Source organism: Mobula birostris, chromosome 12 (assembly GCF_030028105.1).
Source record: "Mobula birostris isolate sMobBir1 chromosome 12, sMobBir1.hap1, whole genome shotgun sequence".
Classification (NCBI taxonomy): Eukaryota; Metazoa; Chordata; class Chondrichthyes; order Myliobatiformes; family Myliobatidae; genus Mobula; species Mobula birostris.
Genome location: NC_092381.1, coordinates 43,100,165 through 43,122,178, shown reverse-complemented (window position 1 = coordinate 43,122,178; position 22,014 = coordinate 43,100,165). Strand labels below are relative to the sequence as shown.

General features: G+C 41.4%; 1 protein-coding gene across 11 annotated transcripts in view; it reads right to left on the bottom strand.

The window, feature by feature from the left end:
* mast2 (microtubule associated serine/threonine kinase 2) overlaps window positions 1–22,014 on the bottom strand; it is a 456,242-nt gene that overhangs the window by 66,441 nt on the left and 367,787 nt on the right. For all 11 annotated transcript variants that reach the window (XM_072273698.1, XM_072273699.1, XM_072273700.1 and 8 more), the window contains 2 exons: window positions 12,952–13,053; window positions 2,165–2,297 (listed from right to left, as the gene is read on the bottom strand). In XM_072273698.1, the coding sequence (XP_072129799.1) occupies window positions 2,165–2,297; window positions 12,952–13,053 (235 nt within the window). The remainder of the gene's footprint in view (window positions 1–2,164; window positions 2,298–12,951; window positions 13,054–22,014) is intronic.

Below are 22,014 nucleotides of genomic sequence, written 5' to 3'. Positions count from 1 at the left end.
CAACAGGAGGATGTACAAAGTTAAGTTAATTAAAAACAATTATGGAATGAACTCTGATTTCTAACTGCAAATCTATAGCATACATAACCATTTTTTATTTCAGGAAAGTGAAAATTTGGAAGTCGCTTCAGCGAACATCAAATAATGCCATGTAAATTGGTAAATTAAAATCTGAGATTGACAGATTAAGAGATATAGAACAATTTAAGTGAATTTATTAAATTAGGTCACAGACTGTCTATGATCTTACTGAACACTTGTAGAATACACCTTCTAGTGCTACTTGGACACATCTTCAGTGACGAACCCGGGGTCATAGGGTGTTTCAGGTCCTTAAACATCAGACAACCTCGACCAGGCGACTGAACAGCCTAGTTTATCCGTATGATCCTGGACTCGATCGGCCAAATGGCCTAATTCTGCTCATATATCTTGTAGTCTTACTTAATTCAATCATTACAATTTGCTCTTTCATACTTAAAGTACATGAACTCAGTAGTCCAAGATCATTATTTGTACCAACAATCTAAGAATTCGCTTGTACAGGTGTCCCCCGCTTTTCGAACGTTCACTTTATGAAACCTCACTGTTACGAAAGACCTACATTAGTACCCTATTTTCACTTTCAGAAGGTGTTTTCCCTGTTACAAAAAAAAATTCAGCGCGCAAAAAAATCAGCCGTGATAAAAGGCAGAGCGCGCCCCGAGCAGCCGCTGTCCCTCGGATTCTCGCCAGCATTGCTTAAACACGAGCCTGTGAGCAGCCGTTTGCAAGATGAGTTCTATGGTACCAGAAAAGCCTGAAAGAGCTCGTAAGGGTGTTACACTTAGCGTAAAACTAGACATAATTAAGCGTTTTGATCGTGGTGAACGAAGTAAGGACAACGTGAGTTTGGCTTGTGGAAGTTGACGAAGATGATGTTGAAGAGGTTTTGGCATCCCATCACCAAGAACTGACAGATGAAGAGATGATGCAATTGGAAGAAAAAAGGATAACAATCGAAACCGAATGAGTAATGATAAAGTACGACTTTAATTTTGAAAGGGTACGTCAGTTTAGGGGATATTTGCAGGATGGTTTGAGTCCTTATTAAAGAACTGTGTGATAGAAAAATACGCGAGGCTCAGCAGTCAAGCAAGCCTTCCACATCAGCCACAGCAGACGACGAACCTCCTTTCGACATCGAGGCGGGCAGTCATAGGAGAAGATGAGCTGCCTGCTCTAATGGAAACAGGCGACCAGATGACACCCCATTGTCCCACCACCTCAACCCCAGGCCACGGACAGATACCAATTCGCGGAGAATGCAAAGGTAGCCAGGAGGCACACAGCACATCTTTAAGAAAAAAGCCGAAATAAATACGCTAATTAATTAGGTGCCACTGACACGTAATTGTCGGCCCAGATCAGAGACGACGCAATCGGAAATCGGCACTGATCTTGGCCGACAATTACGGGCGGCACCTAATTAATTAGCATGTTTGTTTCGGCTTTTTTCTTAAAGATGCGCTGTGTACCTCCCGGCTACCGCTGGACCCCTGCGTTCTTTGCAGCAATGTATCGTTCAGCGGCCTGGAGGGTGGGGGCCACTGCATCACCCAAACTCCGATGACTCAGTCTGACACACCATCATCCATGTGCTCGGCAAACTATCTTCCCAATTCCCGTAAGTGATACTACACTGTACATACATTATTTCCACTTTATATCGGCTGTGTATTTTTACGTGTTATTTGGTATGATTTGGCAGCTTCATAGCTTAAAGGTTACTGGAGAGCGCTTGCGCGTGTTTTTGCCAACAGCGCTTGCGTGAGATTTTCTGCCGACGGCGCTTGCGTGAGATTTTCACTCTGGAGAACAGTTCAGCAATGATTGTGGAAAAGTATTTCTGCTTTATATAGGCTGTATATTTATCATATCATTCCTGCTTTTACTATATGTTACTGTTATTTTAGGTTTTATGTGTTATTTGGCAGGATTTGGTGGGTTATTTTTGGGTCTGCGAACGCTCACAAAATTTTCCCATATAAGTAAATGGTAATTGCTTCTTTGCTTTATGACATTTTGGCTTACGAACTGTTTCATAGGAACGCTCTACCTTCGGATGGCGGGGGAAACCTGTACTGAGCAAGCCATTCTACCCTTTTCATTAAGATGTACTTACCCTCCAAGGGATCTCTGGTGAGCCCCAGCTGACTGATAATATAGCGTGGGATATCAGATTTGATTCCTTGTCCTTCTTTAGCATGGCCTTCAGCTGCTTCCAATAAATGATAAAATTCTTCAGGATCAAACTCCTAGAAAACAAAAAAAAGTTTGTTTCAGTTGGAAGAAAGCCAGAAACTCATTTTATCTTCTACCTTTTCACAAACTTTCCTGGGCAATGAAGCCCAAAGAGCATTTGAGACATCATTCTATTTGATACAGAGCTTAGAACAACAGAAAAAAAGATCAAGAATACAAAGCATGAACTTGCAACAATCTGGAAGCATATATTGCAGAAGCAAATGGTTTGTACTTATTTACCACATTTCCTCTGTTATTTTTAATGATATCTTTAACATGCATTCTATTCCTACTGAAAATATTGAGTGCTTAAGAAAAAAATACTTATCTAGAACTGAATTTCAAATGTAATTTTGTCCAGAAGATCCAGAAGTTACACCTTAACCATAATAGTGGGACCAACATCCTTCCTGGGAGGTTTGACAGCACTGTTGGAAAACTTTCAACTGAGTTGGTAGGAGAGGGCAGCTCATTTTTCATTCCCCAGATGCTTATGTTCTAACATTAGAAAACCATAGTCAGAAGTCACCTGGAGTAGTGTGTGCATTTCTAGTCACCTCACTACAGGAAAAATATGCTAACGATGGACAAGATTCAGAAGATTCACCAGCTTGTTGTCTGGCATGAAGCAGTTCAATTGTGAGGAGAGACAGGAGAAGCTAGGTCTTTTCCCCTGGAGCACAGGAGGTTAACAAGAAGCATACTGAAACATTTAAAACTCTGACATATGGATAGGGTAGACTGCAGTAAACTTTTTCTTAAATCAGAGGCAGATAAAACTAGGGGACAAGAATTTAGAGCAAGGGGGAAGAGATTTATTTAGAGGGGATAGAGGAGGTTGTCAGAGAGCAGCAAGTTCCTGGAAAGCACTGAGTGAGAGAATGGTTAAAGCTGAGTTAAAAGCAAGCAGCATTTAAGAATGCCCAGATGAACACCTAGGGTGCCTCAACATAGAAGGCTACGGGCTTCTATAATACTGGGTGATGGCAAATGGAAGGATGCTCACAAGTTGGCATGGACGAATTGGGCTGAATGAGCCATTGCACTCTTTATGATTCTATGACTCTAAGTGTTAAGAAGAATATCAGATATCAAAGGAACCAAACTGGAATCTCACAATAAACATAGCCCAACAGGACCTGAAAAAAATACAAATGTATCTCATTGATAATGAGCTGTCAAAATGGGGAAGATATGTGATCTAAGTGACTTTAACTGTGGAATGAATGTTGATGCCATTGTTGAGTATCTCACAAGCTGCTGATCGCATATGATTTTCATGCAAAGCAGTCTCTGGAGTTACAGAGAATAGTGTGAAAAACAAAAAAAATCCAGTGAGTGGCAGTTCTGTGGGCAAATCACCTTGTTAATGGGAAAAGTCATCAGAGGAGAATGGCCAAACTGCTTTAAACTGACAGGACAGCAACAGAAATAATCGCATATTATAACAGTGGAGTGCAGAAGGGCATCTCTGAGTGCACAACACGTTGAACCTTGAATTGGATGGAATACAGCAGCAGAATACCATGAGCATATGGTCAGTGGCCATTTTATAATGTACAGGAGGTACCTAATTGAGTGGCCACTGAGTGTATTTCTGGATATGCAGTGTAAACAAAATGGCACATTGCACTGACTCCACATTGCTAGAATAAAATCATTCGAAGTATAACAGCACTAGAACGGTTAAAGCTTTGTGTGTGTAACCTCACTTTACAACTGCCTGACTCATGACTTGTACTATTATTCAGCAAGATGTGATGCAGTATGTCATAATTCATAATTTCCTTACCTTGCTATATTGGAGAGTGCAGAGTGCAACCTGGTCTGAATAAATCTCTGGAGAAAGGACTTAACTTTCAACACTTGTTTACATTTTCTCATGGAAATTAGCTTCATTTACATTCCTTTAATTCACAAAAGGTCTTCATTAAGCACTTCGTAGAATGTTAAGATGAAAGGAGAGTTATTGGTGCCAACATTGTCACTTTTTTTTGAAGTTAACAAGGAGCTTGCTGCATATTTTGTCTTTATTTTTGATGGAACACATAACACTATGAATAGTCAAAACCCTCTTTCCCATGAGGAGGTAATAATCTGTTCCTTAAACCAATAACCTTTCTATCATTACTGGGATCAACAATTCTCAAATTCCTGCCTGAGTTTGTAATAATGCAGCTGAAACTAGCTGTTCAAAGTGCAAAGTAAATTTATTATCAAAATGCTTAAATGTCACCATATACTATGTTGAGATTCATTTTCCTACGGACATTTATAGTACAAAAAATACAATAGAATCAATTAAAACGACACACAAAAACTGACAACAACCAATATGTAAAATACATTGTTGCATGCTATTTCATCATAGTTTTTTATCTCTACTCTCCTTTTCCAACCAAAAATACAAGGCACGGTAAAATACTTAATGAGAAGTAAATTCTGTAAAACATACCAGTTTGAATGGAATTGATAACATGCATGTTATATGTATTGTGTACTGGATTTAAAAAGTATTATTTTGATAAACCACACCAATACATACAGAGTATTCAGTACCAATCAGTGTGCTGTTTCTCCAAGGGGATACAGTAGTACTTCCAAGGAAAATAATTAGCAAATGTTTTCAGTAAAACAACATATTTCTAAAACTAAAACTTTAAAAATCACTTTCTCACAATTAAGTAACAAAGTTTTTTAGACTCCTCTCAGTGTTCTTCAACCAGATACGAAAAGGATTGCCTGCCATTATGTCTTGTGGTTATTGTTAAAACAGAAAAGACAGAATGCCATACTGTAACTCAATCAATATATAATCTTACATCGGAAAAATAAATCACAATCAGTGTTATTTTTCAACAAACCACGAAAGATCAGCCAATTTATTATCATTTATTTCCTGTTCTCCTGAAATTCTAGTTTTTCCAGACAATGGACAAACTGAGAAAACCACTGACAGAAAGCTGTACTTCCAAACAAGTGCTTCAGGGCAGTACAGTGTTAATTGTTATAATTTATTATTAAAGTTGTATATGTGCCATATATAACCTTGAAATTCATTTTCTTGCAGACATTTACACAGCAATAAAGAAATACTGGGTTCTGGTACTAAATGGTCGCCGGCCCCTCGACCATGGTTTTCGGTCGGGCGCCGGACGCTCGGAGAGATTTGGTGTGGGGCGGGTGCCCGGTGCTCGGCCGGGGGGTCGTGGTCGAGTGGTCGGCGACTTGGGCCGGCTCCCCCACTGGACTTAGTCTGGTGAGGAGGGTGTGAGGACACCCAGCAGGACTGAAAAAACAAGACCTAACGAAGGGTGGATGAGCTCCTTGTGAGCCAACAGCCATCTTCCGTGGAAGAGATTAAAGCCTCACCTCGAATCTACGAATCGTATGCTATGCACCTAGTTAGAAGCGACATGATGAACTTGGGCGCTGCACCGTGTGCCTGGACCTGCCCAAGGCCTCCGCCTAAGGAAGGGCCGAGCTTGAAGAAATGGCTGTGGCTGGAGGCCAACACGGCCTCAGGCTCGAGTTCGGCGGGGGTGGCAGCGGCAGGCGGTGCCAAGGCGGCCAGCGAGAACAAACTGGAGGAGAGGCTGTACTCAGTGCTGTCGCAAGAACGAAGAAGATGGAGGTGCATAGCCGCCAACCCCAGATTCGGGACAGCACCCACTGACTGACTGACTGACTGACTGACAAAGAAATACAATAGAATTTATCAATAACTATACATCAGAAATACCGACAAACAACCAATGCAAACTGTACAGTGTTAACATTGCTGCTCCACAGATCCAGAGATCTAAGTTTGATCCTGACCTTGGGTCCCATCTGTGTGGAGTGCACAGATTCACCCTATGAGCATATGTTCTTCCCTTGCTCTCCATCCACATGCCAAAGATCTGCTGGTTATTAAATTAATTAGTTACTGCAAACTGCCCCTCACAGCAGGAAGAAAAATCTGTGTTGGGGGATGGAGGGGCGAAGAACAGGAACTGACAGGAATGTGAAAGGAATAATGAATTTTGTAGAGATGGTGGAGATGGGAACATTGAGCAGAAGTACCCACTTCAGTACAGTATGATTTTATGGTTTTAATTAAAAATATCTCATTAAGCATAAATAACAGAGAATTGCATGCCAATGTATAAACAGAAGAGATTCCTCAGATGCTGGATATTTAGAGTAACATAAACAAAATGCTGGAGTAACTCAACAGGTCAGACAGCACCTTCTGAAATGAATTTTCAGTTGATGTTTAGGGCTGAGACTGTTCATCAGGACTCAATACACACACACACACACACACACACACACACACACACACACACATTATATATAGCTGCTAAATATAATGTCTGCAACAGGAACTATACTGGAGAATAAGCAAATTTCCTTTGCCCATCTTCACACAAGACACAGAAAACATCCTGGAAGCAGTGCAGACACGAGGAATTCTGCAGATGCTGGAAATTCAAGCCACATACATCAAAGTTGCTGGTGACCTGCTACGTTCACCAGTAACTTTGATGTGTGTTGCTGGAAGCAGTGCAGGATGACAGCAACAATATGGATGAGACGCTGAAAGAAATTATCATTAGTTTTTTCAAAAAAAAAAGTTTTAGCAAAATTTCTAAACCTGGCAACTTGCTCCTTTATCTTTTCTGTGGCTTCTTATACAATCGCATCCTTCCTTTAATGTGGTAACTCGAAAAGTGTGCTGAGACTCTATCAATAATTGGGCCAATCTCTCTCCTCATGTCCTATGCCTTCTTAATCATCCACCCAATTCATCACACTGCCTTCAGGAACCTGTGTAGCACATACATCAAAGTTTTCTGTTTCTGTGTACTTGTGCATTTCTAGCCTATTTATCCTCTGTAAATTACCTTACATTTCAACGCATTAAATTTATTTGACAGAAAGTCACCCCAATTCATTGATATTTTCCTGCAGTTTATACTTTTCTTCCTCATTCTCTACTACTGCAAATCTCAATTCAAGTTCTTCATCAATATCTTCATCCCAGGAATCAACCTTGAACTTTCTCTGCACTGCCTCCAAATCAAGCACATCCTTCCTTAAAAATGGAGACTAAAACCATATATTGTCCCACTAATGCACGCTAAAAATGCATCAAACCTTCCATACTTATAAATTCTATGACCTATGCCATCAAGGCCATTTCTCCACTAATCTGTTTCCATAAACTAACCTGCTTCATGAACTAGTTTTCTAATTTCCTTGGAAAAACTATTTGTTTTTCTTACATTATATTGTATCTGCCAGTTCTTCCGACTTGATCTTTGCATTGTTTGTCTGTGTCCTCAGCACAAATTGCTATTCCAGTTATTCTTGTATCAGCAGGGAATTTGACTACAGTGTGCTCAAGTACAAGTCATTATAAATAGTTGAAACTCCAACACTGATGCATGTGACATCCCAATAGTTACCACTTTTGCAAATCTGTTTGACCTATTTACTGTAATTGTTTGTTTGCGTTTGTGCACTGATCAATCATTTAGCCATGCAAATATCCCCTTCATTTCCACCAAAGCTCATACATCCTTAAGTCATACAGTATTCCATTTCACCTGGCAAAATGCCTTCTGGAAATCCTAAGATACTATACCCAATGCACCCTCATTATCCAAGATGTTCATGATATCCTCTAGAGACAGGCAAATTTGTCAAGCACAATTTCCCTTTGATAAAATCATGCTGGTTGTTTCAAGATGTTCTAGATGTACTACCATCATCTCCTTACAAATGATTTCAGCTAAGCAAACAGGTCTAGTTTTACATGTTGTCTACCTCCCTTCTTGAATACCAGTGCTACATTTGTCATTTTGCAGTCCTCTGGGATTCTCCAGAATCCAACAAGGTCTTGTAAATCACAGCTAAGCATCTATTATCACTGCTGCTACTTCCTACAATAGCCATCAGGTCTATGATCTTGTCAGCATTTATCTCCACGAACCCTAAAGTTATACAGTAATCATTTTGGTAGCACCTTATCAAATGCCTTCTGGAAATCCTAATATATTAAGCCCAATGCTTCCCCATTAACCAACATGTTCATACATCACAGGTCAGTGACGAACTGACCTTTACCTTGCTGAAGACAGGCCGCAGGTCTCAGACACCTTGAAAAGGAAATTTTCTGGGCTATACAGAAAATTGTCTCTGATACCATTACTAGCAACACCATCTTGTCCACTGCCACCAAACTCGCAGTTCCATTACACCACACTGCTCATTTCTAACTCCTACCCAAGATCCATAAACCTGACTGCCAGGGTAAGCCCATTGTCTCTGCCTGTATCTGCACCACTGAACTCATATCCACATATCACAATTCCATTCTATTCCCCCCTAGTTCAGCCTCTTCCCGCCAGCAACTGCAAAACTTCACATGTTCTTGATGTCCTCAACAAATTTCAATTCCTTGGCCCTGACAAGCCTCATTTTCACCAGTTGTCCAATCCCTAGACACTTCTATCCCCCATCAAGAAGGCCTTAAAGCTCTCCACTTCTTGATCAACAAAAGATCCAACCAGTTCCCTTCCATTACCTCCTCCTCCGTCTGGCAAAACTGGTCCTTGCTTTCAACAATTTCACCTTTGCTCCTCCCACTTTCTCCAAATTCAAGGGATAGCTGCATTTTGCACACACAGTCCCAAGGAATCACAGGATTGCTTGGAGGTAGAGAGAGTTTAAAAGAAGCCAGTGTGGGCAGTCGGCACATTTTGCATGCAACAGTCCTGAGAAGACACCGGATTGCTTGGAGGGAGAGAGAGCTTCAAAGAAACAAGCCGGGGCAGTTGGCACATTTTTGCATGTCAACGGACTGCTTGGAGGTAGAGAGAGCTTAAAAGAAGTGATCAACAGCAGTCAGCACATTTTGCACGCCATCGAAACACCAGATTGCTTGGAGGGAGAAAAAATTTGAAAGAAGTGAGCGGGAGCAGTTCAAACACTTTGCATGCCACAGTCATGAAGTAACATTGGACTGCGCATAAATAGGCACTTGGCAAGGATCAATAAAAAACAATTAGGTTTAAGAGGAGTGACCATTGTGTAATTAGGCCAATGTTGAATTGGGGAGTGGAGGCTTTGGTTCATTGAGGCTTGGTGAGGAGATGGTATGTCGTAGGTACATTTATTTATTCTTTCTTTATTTATTAGACATTTAGAATAGTGGGAATATCAGACAGGATACTGGAATTCTCCTCTTGCGGAATGTGGGAAGGTAGGGAGACCTCCGGTGTCCTTGACAACTACACTTGCAAGAAGTGTACACAGCTGGAGCTTCTAACAGACCACATTATGGAGTTGGAGCTGGAACTCCGGATCAATCAAGAGGCTGACAGTTTGACAGGCAGGACACATAGGAAGGAACAACACTGGTAACTAAGTGATGGTCAGGAGGAGAAAAGAGGATAGGTAGCTACAGCAGAGAACCCCTGTGGCTGTTGCCCTCACCAACAGATATACCACCTTGAGTACTATTGTGGGGAATGTTCTAGCAGAGGAAAGCCGCAGAGAGTCAGGTGTCTGGCTCTGTGGCTCAGAAAGGAAAGGGGGAGAAGAGACAAACTGTAATGATGGGAGACTCAGGGGAACACAAAGAGTGTTTTGTTAACTAGACTGAGATTTCCAGATGGTTTAGTGCCTCCGGATGCCATAGTCAGAGACACCTCGGAACACATCCACGGCACTTTTAAGTGAGCAATCAGAGGTTGTGGTTCACATTGGTATCAATGAAATGCGTGGGAGGGGTAATGAGGTTGTGCAAAATGAGTTCAGAGAGTGAGGTGCTAAGTTAAAGGACAGGACCACCAGGGTTGTGACTCAGGATTGTTATCTGTGCCATGTGCCAGTGAGTCTAGAAATAGGAAGATCATATCGTTTAACACATGGTTAAGGAGTTGGTGCAGGAGCAAGAGCTTCAGATTTTTGGATCATTGTGCTCTCTTCCAGGGAAGCTGGGACCTGTACAGAAGGAAAGGTTTGCACCTGATCCAGAGGGGGAACTAATATGCAGTGGGAAGGTTCGCTAGTATTGCACAAGAGGATTTAAACTAGAGTTGAAAGGAGATGGGAACCAGAGCACCAGAAGATAGTGGAGTAGTTGTGCAGAAAGATGCTGTTAAAACTACATACAAAGTCAGGAAGTGAAAGATTGAGCATGGTGGGACTAATGTTCTGAGCTGCGTACATTTCAACGGAAGGAGTATTGTAGGAAAGGCAGATGAGCTTAGGGCATGGATTAGCATGTGGAATTATGACATTGTAGCCATTAGTGAGATGGTTGCAGGAGGGGCAGGACTGGTAGTTCAATGTTCAGGGGTTCCATTGTTTTAGACATGATAGAGTGGAAGGAAATAAAGGGGGAGGGGTGGCATTACTAGTCATGGAAAATGTCACGGCAGTGCTCAGTCAGGTCAGATTGGAGAACTTGCTTGGTGGAGCTTTATGAGTAGAACTGACTATGTTGATAGGATTAAATTACAGACCAGCCAACAGTGTGCAGGATTTAGAGGAGCAAATTTGTCGAGAGATCGCAGACTGTTGCAAGAAACATAAGGTTGTGCTAGTAGGTGATTTTAACTTTCCACATATTGACTGGGACTCTCATACTGTAAAAGGACTGGATGGGACAGAGTCTTTCAAATGTGTTCAGGAAAGTTTCCTTTATTAGTATGTAGAATTCCGAACAAGAGAGAATGTGATACTAGATCTGTAGGGAATGAGAAAAGTCAGGTGACAGAAGTCTGTGTAAGGGGACACTTTGCATCTAGTGATCATAGTGCCATGAGTTTTGAAGTAATTATGGAGAAGGATATGTCTAGTCCTTGGATTGAGATTCTAAATTGGAGAAAGGCCAATTTTGATGGCATCAAAAAAAATCTGGCAAGTGTGACTGGGACAGGTTGTTTTTTGGCAGAGGTGTACTTAGTAAACAGAACGCAGTTCTGAGAATTTCTATGTAATGAACGGAAGTTAACAAAAAATTTTAAAACTCGATGAAAACCTCGATTGTATATTGTCAGTGTCAGAGTGAATGTATACGGTTTAACAGTATGCTGATCATGAAACAAGCAAAGATCTGTCACAACAAACTGAAAATTGAAGGAAATTGTCAATATTCAGCAGGCTGATTGCAAAAATTTAAGAAAAGGCACTGCATTAAATTTTAAAGCATCTGCAGATCACGAAGCTGCAGAGAAATTAATTGATGAGTTTGCCAAGATCATCACTGATGAAAATTTAACCCCAGAACAAGTCTACAATGCTGATTGTTTTTATATCTTACAAAAAACCCAAACAAAAAGTAGAGTACAAATACAGTGTAGTGTAACACTTTAATCAAAACATGGCATTGTAAGTGGAGATTGAAAGTCTGCGGTTGTTTGTTGTTGTTCAACAGCTGATTCAGGTATTCTCCTGATGCTGCTTTGCTGATTTTGTTACCCTGCACTGTTCTATGTTCATTATATTAATGGTATCTAATAGTTTTTACAGTTAACTACACCAGTGTGAACAAATGTTATAAAAAGACTGCTTACTGGTCGCACATAAATTCAGAATCAGAAGTGATGGTGATCTCAAACAATCTCATTATGTATTTCAAAATTTGAAAAAAATCGAAAACCCGACACACCTTGGATAAGGGGTACTCAACTGTGCTTACTTTGTTATTCTTCCTCTTTATCATCTTTAATCATCCTTTCCTAAGTTTCTAATAATTTCCTCTGAACAGGTCCTGCAGAACCCCACTACAAACAACCTTCCAGTTACCAAAATCTTTTGAAATAAACCTATAAGACTTTAAATTAATGCCAGCATGCTGTTCTCATTAACCAATAAAAGGAAAATGGACAGGCATTCACTCTCCCATCTGTTCAGTGGACAGAATAATTTTAAATAGCATTTTAAGCAAACCTATTAACTCACTAATCATCTAAATTAATTAAAATACTGGAATCATTTTAATTAACAATTCATCATTAAATCTAAACATTCCCAGTGACTTGCTATTAAATATTCTTGACCATAATTTTAATGCATGGTCTTTGGAGAAACAGTGATGGACCAAACACTTATGTCCCTTATGTTGTCTCTGTTAATACTTGGTCTGCATTCTTGCCCTATTCATTTATAACCAACTCCAAAAGAGGCTCAAACAACAGTAGCTGAATGCAACATACTTATTTTGCATTCACCGGCTCACCCATCTCTGCAAATCTATTTTGTGACACAAAAGAATTGTTTCTTCGGGGTGGAGGTGAATCAATGGAACATACATTTCTGTGGTGTATTGTGACACAATCATTTATTACAAATGTTACCTTGATTTAAAGAGCTACTTCACCAAATTCACGAGGAAGCCAGATACGTTGGAAGTACAGACAGCCACACAATTATGGCATTTAGAACAAACCTGTGTTATTTCTTAGCAATTTATAGTCAAATTATCATCTGTCCACACATTACCTTAAACTAATTTTTTCCTGCCTGTACTTTTCCATAATGCAAAATGTAAAATTTAACAACAGTACAATGATCTGCTTGACCTGTTAACCTTGCCTCCTCAATTCAATGCATGCATATTTTATTGATGGACATTGAAGTAATGAGTACTTGAAAGTTTTCTCTCACCAGACACTCTAGCAGTCGTGCCGGCCGGGCAATAATGATCATCAGTTTCTTCACCAGCTGAGTAACAAATGTCACCTCTGAACTCTCGGACCGCTCGTGTGCCTGTAAAGTAAAGGATTAGATTCACATTTAAAACAAGATTTTATAACACCACCACAATTTATTTCAGCAACAATAGAAATTCTATATTGTATACAAATAACACTCAGGGCCCTCTGCCTCAGAAATAGGACCACTAATAAAAGAAGGGGCTCAACTTTTAAGAGTATGTCTGCCAAAAACCTTGCACATTTCTGAAGCTCCAAAACTCTCGTCAGGACACTATCATGCTCAAAAGATAATCGAGACATCTTGTTTTGATGCTGTTTAAACCTCTTTTGAAATATGCTATACTACATACTAGAACCTCATTTCTGTGCAAGTTTAGCCTTGCCAGCAGCAGCACACGATCATTAGCTTCTGAAGCTGATGTCATTGCTTATCTGAGAAATGCCTATGTCATTCCTATACACAGTGAATCCCAATGACATAATCACCAGCAGAACAATTTACCCAGACAGGTTAAGTTATACTCTGTCTGAAAAGTCATCCATCAACACTAGTAATCACTGGTGCATGAAATTAAAATGACCCACCATTCCCCCACTCCTCCAGGTCACATCACAATACCTCTTTAAGAGACTCCAAATAGGTGGGTGTTAAGAAATATACAGAAAAATAAACTCAACGCATTTTTCTCCTAGAAACATTACATTTTGGATCGTGTTAATATGTTTTCTCTATTAAAAATTACCTTCATATATTGGTTTTTAATATCTCCATATATTAAGATTACTAAATTAACATTTTTTCTTGCAAAATAAAAGATATGTGGAAGATCACATTTACAGAATTAAATAGTAACAGAAAAAGATTTTAGTGTGGAGTGTTGCTCTAAATTAAATGTAAATCAATTTAATAATAAATACAAACAAAAAACAACATTTAAAAAGAACTTCTCCCCTCCCCAAATCTTGTTCATGACTTCTTCAGAACTTCAACTGCAAGACACTGCAACACACATCAAAGTTGCTGGTGAACGCAGCAGGCCAGGCAGTATCTGTAGGAAGAGGTACGGTAGACGTTTCAGGCCGAGACCCTTCGTCAGGACTAACTGAAGGAAGAGTGAGTAAGGGATTTGAAAGTTGGAGGGGGAGGGGGAGATCCAAAATGATAGGAGAAGACAGGAGGGGGAGGGATGGATCCAAGAGCTGGACAGGTGATTGGCAAAAGGGATACGAGAGGGTCATGAGACAGGAGGTCCGGGGAGAAAGACAAGGGATTGGGGAAACCAGAGGATGGGCAAGAGGTATATTCAGAGGGACAGAGGGAGAAAAAGGAGAGTGAGAGAAAGAATGTGTGCATAAAAATAAGTAACAGATGGGGTACGAGGGGGAGGTGGGGCCTTAGCGGAAGTTAGAGAAGTCAATGTTCATGCCATCAGGTTGGAGGCTACCCAGACGGAATATAAGGTGTTGTTCCTCCAACCTGAGTGTGGCTTCATCTTTACAGTAGAGGAGGCCGTGGATAGACATGTCAGAATGGGAATGGGATGTGGAATTAAAATGTGTGGCCACTGGGAGATCCTGCTTTCTCTGACGGACAGAGCGTAGATGTTCAGCAAAGCGGTCTCCCAGTCTGCGTCGGGTCTCGCCAATATATAAAAGGCCACATCGGGAGCACCAGACGCAGTATATCACCCCAGTCGACTCCACTAAGGAGCACCAGGCCATTGTCTTCCACACCATCACCGACTTTATCCACTCAGGGGATCTCCCATCCACTGCTACCAACCTTATAGTTCCCACACCTCGCACTTCCCGTTTCTACCTCCTACCCAAGATCCACAAACCTGCCTGTCCTGGCCGACCTATTGTCTCAGCTTGCTCCTGCCCCACCGAACTCGTTTCTGCATACCTCAACACTGTTTTATCACCCCTTGTTCAATCCCTTCCGACCTATGTTCGTGACACTTCTCACGTTCTTAAACTTTTCGATGATTTTAAGTTCCCCGGCCCCCACCGTTTTATTTTCACCATGGATGTCCAGTCCTTATATACTTCCATCCCCCATCAGGATGGTCTCAAAGCTCTACGCTTCTTTTTGGATTCCAGACCTAATCAGTTCCCCTCTACCACCACTCTGCTCCGTCTAGCAGAATTAGTCCTTACTCTTAATAATTCCTCCTTTGGCTCCTCCCACTTCCTCCAAACTAAAAGTGTAGCTATGGGCACCTGTATGGGTCCTAGCTATGCCTGCCTTTTTGTTGGGTTTGTGGAACAATCTATGTTCCGTGCCTATTCTGGTATCTGTCCCCCACTTTTCCTTCGCTACATCGACGACTGCATTGGCGCTGCTTCCTGCACGCATGCAGAACTCGTTGACTTTATTAACTTTGCCTCCAACTTTCACCCTGCCTCAAGTTTACCTGGTCTATTTCCAACACCTCCCTCCCCTTTCTAGATCTTTCTGTCTCTGTCTCTGGAGACAGCTTATCCACTGATGTCTACTATAAGCGTACTGACTCTCACAGCTGTCTGGACTATTCCTCTTCTCACCCTGTCTCTTGCAAAAACGCCATCCTCTTCTCGCAATTCCTCCGTCTCCGCCGCATCTGCTCTCAGGATGAGGTTTTTCACTCTAGGATGAGGGAGATGTCTTCTTTTTTTAAAGAAAGGGGCTTCCCTTCCTCCACTATCAACTCTGCTCTTAAACGCATCTCCCCCATTTCACGTACATCTGCTCTCACTCCATTCTCCCGCCACCCCACTAGGAATAGGGTTCCCCTGGTCCTCACCTACCACCCCACCAGCCTCCGGGTCCAACATATTATTCTCTGTAACTTCCGCCACCTCCAACGGGATCCCACCTCTAAGCACATCTTTCCCTCCCCCCCACCCCGCATTCTGCAGGGATCGCTCCCTACACAACTCCCTTGTCCATTCGTCCCCCCCATCCCTCCCCACTGATCTCCCTCCTGGCACTTATCCGTGTAAGTGGAACAAGTGCTACACATGCCCTTACACTTCCTCCCTTACCACCATTCAGGGCCCCAAACAGTCCTTCCAGGTGAGGCAACACTTCACCTGTGAGTCGACTGGGGTGATATACTGCATCTGGTGCTCCCGATGTGGCCTTTTATATATTGGCGAGACCCGACGCAGACTGGGAGACCGCTTTGCTGAATATCTACGCTCTGTCCGCCAGAGAAAGCAGGATCTCCCAGTGGCCACACATTTTAATTCCACATCTCATTCCCATTCTGACATGTCTATCCACGGCCTCCTCTACTGTAAAGATGAAGCCATACTCAGGTTGGAGGAACAACACCTTATATTCCGTCTGGGTAGCCTCCAACCTGATGGCATGAACATCGACTTCTCTAACTTCCACTAAGGCCCCACCTCCCCCTCGTACCCCATCTGTTACTTATTTTTATGCACACATTCTTTCTCTCACTCTCCTTTTTCTCCCTCTGTCCCTCTGAATATACCTCTTGCCCATCCTCTGGGTCCCCCCACCCCCCGTCTTTCTTCCCAGACCTCCTGTCCCATGATCCTCTCGTATCCCCTTTTGCCTATCACCTGTCCAGCTCTTGGCTCCATCCCTCCCCCTCCTGTCTTCTCCTATCATTTTGGATCTCCCCCTCCCCCTTCAACTTTCAAATCCCTTACTCACTCTTCCTTCAGTTAGTCCTGACGAAGGGTCTCGGCCTGAAACGTCGACTGCACCTCTTCCTACAGATGCTGCCTGGCCTGCTGCGTTCACCGGCAACTTTGATGTGTGTTGCTTGAATTTCCAGCATCTGCAGAATTCCTGTTGTTTGCAAGACACTGCCATAGTTTTAAGGGTACAGTGTGAGAATCTCTGAGCCATATAATACAGAAAAAAATGTAAATAATGATTTATGTGCTGCCTGCTGTTCTGCCATGGCTAAAAATACAATTATTCTTCAATATTTTTGCTTTATGATCCAGTATGATGTAATAGTCAATGCTAGTTAATGCTAGGCACAGAATCAACTGCAAGGATTTATCTTTTCATCCTCCCAGCATTATGTTTAACATCCCCCAAAGATTGATTCTAAATCACCTTCTTCTCATTTGCATGCTGTAGTTCATCAACACTGTCTAAAATACAATGCAAGATTCTATGAATATAGTTAGGTTCACCAAATTATTTCCTTGGCAGTGCCTTTGCACAGTCAAAGCCCTTGTCAGCATCCATGAAAGGATGATAGTTTTATTATGAAAAGAATTAAGCTAACTTATTCAGTCCCCACAAATTCCAGCTACATCACTCATCCTAGCTGTATATGACTGAATTTCAGTGTGCTACTGTACTCTGAGCTGTGCTTTATCCACTTAATGCATCCATCATTAAACTTATAAAGCTTCACTTGCACACTATGGCCATTTCTACCTTGGCCCATCTGCTACTAAAGCCCTCTGACCTGACTATTTTAATGTTTCTTTGATAGGCATTTTATATTTTATCTTCCATAAACTTAAGGTCATCAAAAATTTGCTGCCAACATTTTGATTCTCACTTGGACCATATCTGTTTCATCCATAAGACATACAATTAAGACCATCGGATTTGCTCAGCCATTCCATTATAGTAGATTTATTATTCCTCTCAATCTCATTCTCCTGTCTTCTCCCCATAATGTTTGATGTCCTAACTGATCAAGAACCCAAAAACCTCGTCTTTAAATACAATGCCTATAAAAAGTATTCACCGTCACCCCCCACCCCGGAAGTTTTCATGTTTTATTGTTTTACAACATTGAATCACGGTGGATTTAATTTTTTGACACTGATCAACAGAGAAAAAACAAATTTAATCCGCTGTGATTCAATGTTGTAAAACAATAAAACATGAAAACTTCAAGGGGAATGAATATATTTTATAGACACTGTATATCCAGTGACGGCCTCCACAGCCATCTGTGGAGGACTTTTCTCATGATAGACTGGGCACTATTCACTATTTTTTTTTTTTAGAGGATTTTCCGTTCAAGGGCATTGGTGTTTTCATACCAAGTTGTGATGCAGCCAGTCACTACCAAAGTTCAATATACTCTCCACACACATGTATAAAAGTTTGTCAAAGTTTTAGATGCCATGCCAATTCTTCACACGCTTCTGAGGAAGTAGTGGGAAGTATACTGTAGGCTTCTCGACACCATATTCCATCTGCCACTTCTTTGCACATTGTCCCAATTTGTCCAAGTCCTGCAGACTCGCTGCTTCCTCATCACTACCTGCCCCATCACAACCGTGGGCACACTGCCTTCCATTGTTTCCTGATCAAGACACGAATTGTTTTTAAAACTTTCCTCAAATCTTTCCGTGGCGTCATCTTCCTGTTATCAAATCTTTCTGTGTTCATCCTTCCCTTACCATGTAACTGCACTCAAACACCAACCTAATGACAAATGCCGCTTTTTTTTTTGCTATTGCCCAATTTTTGTCTTCCAGAAGGTATTCTGAGGAAATATTAAACTACATGATTTGGGAGTCAAGCAATGAGGCAAATGAACCACTAGCTTTTGATACCCAATTATACTCAGTATTAAAGTCAGTCATATTCATCAACCTATCCAGCAAGATCTTCAAATCTGTTTTTTGTTCGTTAATCAAACCCAAATAAAATCAACCAAAGTCTACTGAATGCCAATGTCATAGGAATCTGGAGAGAAAACTTCTGTGTAGAAAAAGACATTGCAGAAAATCGCATCAAATTCCAAACAATTAGTTAGTGTGGACTACCTTCTCATTTATTATTTGTATTTTCTATGATGTAGGGCGAGCACCATGGACTCACTGGGCCAAAGGATCTGCATATATGGACTGTATTGCTTTATAACTCTATGTACTTTGAATTCTTATTGAAATGAAAAAAATACCACTCTGATTAAGTTGATTTTATATTGAAATATCTTCAGACTCTTTAACCTTATGAAATAATTATCAGTCAAATACAAGATCAAGAAGGCATCGTGGAGAGCGAGCAAGCAGCTGGATAAGTGTGGACATGATACTCCAAAGGGCTTATTTCCGTGCGATATGGATCACTGGGAGAGTGAAAAGTCACAACGCCCGTAAGTGAAAACACGGACAGATCAGAAAGTGAAAGGCATCATGTGTGGAGAATGAGGGTCTGGCAAAGTGTGGAGATAGTGCTGTGAAGAATGGACAGGAGGAGCCTAGACAAGCAAAGTGACACAGGCCTTGGGAATGGAGAACAGGTAAGCAAGAATGGGTCCTGAAGTGCCTTGTCACAAGATAGCCATGAATGACTGATAGGTATTTCTTTCCAGTCTCTTTTGAATACCCAAGTAATGTAGCCATAAGTACACCATTAAAATAACTAAACCCAAACTAATTAATCAGAACAGTTGTCCTGTAATATATGGATATCTGCAGATCCTATCAAGGGGTGGCAAAGCTATAGCACGCATGCCTAAGGTAGCATACATAAAAGAATTGTTGGGATACAATCTGCAGTGCCGCCCCTCAATTCTTTAAACCCCACCCATAATAAAATGATACATAATAATCTTCACTGCCAAATGAAGTAGTGACAATTGCAAGAACAAGTGACATTGGATGATTTTTTTTTAAAAATCCTTGCAGAAATTATGTACACTTCAGTATTTGGCAACAACATTATCATAACCATCAATAGCAATTGCCTCAAAAAAAAAGTTTGCCCTACCACTTCATTTCTAAGTTGGTGGAAATCTGCAGCGTGATCATCTCCAAGTTTCATCAACAATCAGACAGTTTTAAAGGGTAGCTTTTAAAGAATCACTTATATTTACAACATTTAAGTATGTTTTTATAGTGTGAAAAGGATTTTGTAAATAAATAGCAATAAAGATATAACCTCTGTAACACTGTCAGAAATGCTAAGAGATAGTACCAGTCCAGAATAGAGTCTCGATCCAGCCATCGGCTGAAGCAGGGCTTAACAACTATAATAGGTTACAAAATGAAGTCAGGCAACATCACCAACGCAATCCCATCCCATCCCATCCCAATAAGCTTTTGAACAGAAAGGGATGGGTATGTCACCATGGACCATGACTGCATCCACTGCACCTGAATCTACAGTTACCATTGTGGGCCCAGATGTGCCTGTGGCCGTAACAATAGATCCTGTACCTTATGTGAGAGGGAGGAGTTGGGGATTTAGGATCTGATGTTCTTATTCATGTTTTGCTGCATGGGCAACCTGTTAGTTTTCTGTGTGTGAGAGAGGGTGTTGGGGGTTTTGATGCCATGTCACTGTTCTTTGCTGCGAGGGAGGGGTCAAGGGTTTGGCGTTTTTGATGTTCTGCCTGCTGTTTTTCATGTGGGCAATCTGTTAGTTTTCTGTGTAAGGGAGGGGTAAGGGGTTTGGGGGTTTGCAAGTTTTGTTTCTTTTTCTTTTTTAGAGCTGGTGGGGGAACGAGGGAAATTGATGCCTTTTCTTCCAACAACTCCCATAGTTTTTCTGTATTTCATGACTATATGGAGAAGACAAATATCAGAGTTGTATTGTACATGCATACTTTGACAATAAAATGAACCTTTGATGTTACTGCCAAGAAAGCTCACCAACATTTCTACTTGCTCAAAAGACTAAAGAAATTCACCATATCCCTGTCAATAATTACCAATTTTTATCGATGCACCATTGAAAGCATTCTGTATAGATGCATGCAACACACATCAAATTTGCTGGTGAACGCAGCAGGCCAGGCAGCATCTATAGGAAGAGGTACAGTCGACGTTTCGGGCCGAGACCCTTCATCAGGACTAACTGAAAGAAGAGATAGTAAGAGATTTGAAAGTGGGAGGGGCAGATCCGAAATGATAGGAGAAGACAGGAGGGGGAGGGATGGAGCCAAGAGCTGGACAGTTGATTGGCAAAAGGGATATGAGAGGATCATGGGACAGGAGGCCTAGGGAGAAAGAAAGGGGGAGGAGAGAAGCCCAGAGGATGGGCAAGGAGTATAGTCAGAGGGACAGAGGGAGAAAAAGGAGAGAGAGAAAAAGAATGTGTGTATATAAATAAATAACAGATGGGGTACGAGGGGAAGGTGGGGCATCAGTGGAAGTTTGAGAAGTCAATGTTCATGCCATCAGGTTGGAGGCTACCCAGACAGAATATAAGGTGTTGTTCCTCCAACCTGACTGTGGCTTCATCTTTACAGTAGAGGAGGCCGTGGATAGACTTATCAGAATGGGAATGGAACGTGGAATTAAAATGTGTGGCCACTGGGAGATCCTGCTCTTCCTTCAGTTAGTCCTGACGAAGGGTCTCGGCCCGAAACGTCGACTATACCTCTTCCTAGAGATGCTGCCTGGCCTGCTGCGTTCACCAGCAACGTTGATGTGTGTTGCTTGAATTTCTAGCATCTGCAGATTTTCTCCTGTATGGATGCATAACGGCTTGGTATGGAACTACTCTGAATGTGGCTGCAAGAAGCTGCAGGGCTGTGGATGCATCTCAGCATATCGAAATCAGCTCCATGGACTCTGTCTATACTTCTCACCCCAGTAAAGCTGCTGGCAGAATAAAGACCCCACCCACTCCAGACATTCTCTTCTTCCTTCTGCCATCGGACTGAAGATACAAAAGCCTGAAAGCTCATACCACCAGGCTCAAGGACAGCTTCCATCCCACTGCTATCAGATTCTTGAACTGTTCGATGGACTCTTGGCCTCACAATCTATCTCGTTATGATCTTGCACTTTATCATTTACATGCACCACACTTTTTTAGTGGCTTTTACACTATATTTTGCATTGTTATTATTTTAACTTATTCTTGCTCAATGCACTGTAAGATGATTTGATTTGAATAAACAGTACGCAAGACAAGCTTTTTACTGTGTCTTGGTACACGTAACAATAAACTAACATCATTTTCATCAGAAAGAGGAGTACATATAATTGGATGCACAACAATTGTATTTTACTTTTAAATTTGAGTATTTGTGATATTATTTCATTTTTTACTCATATCTAC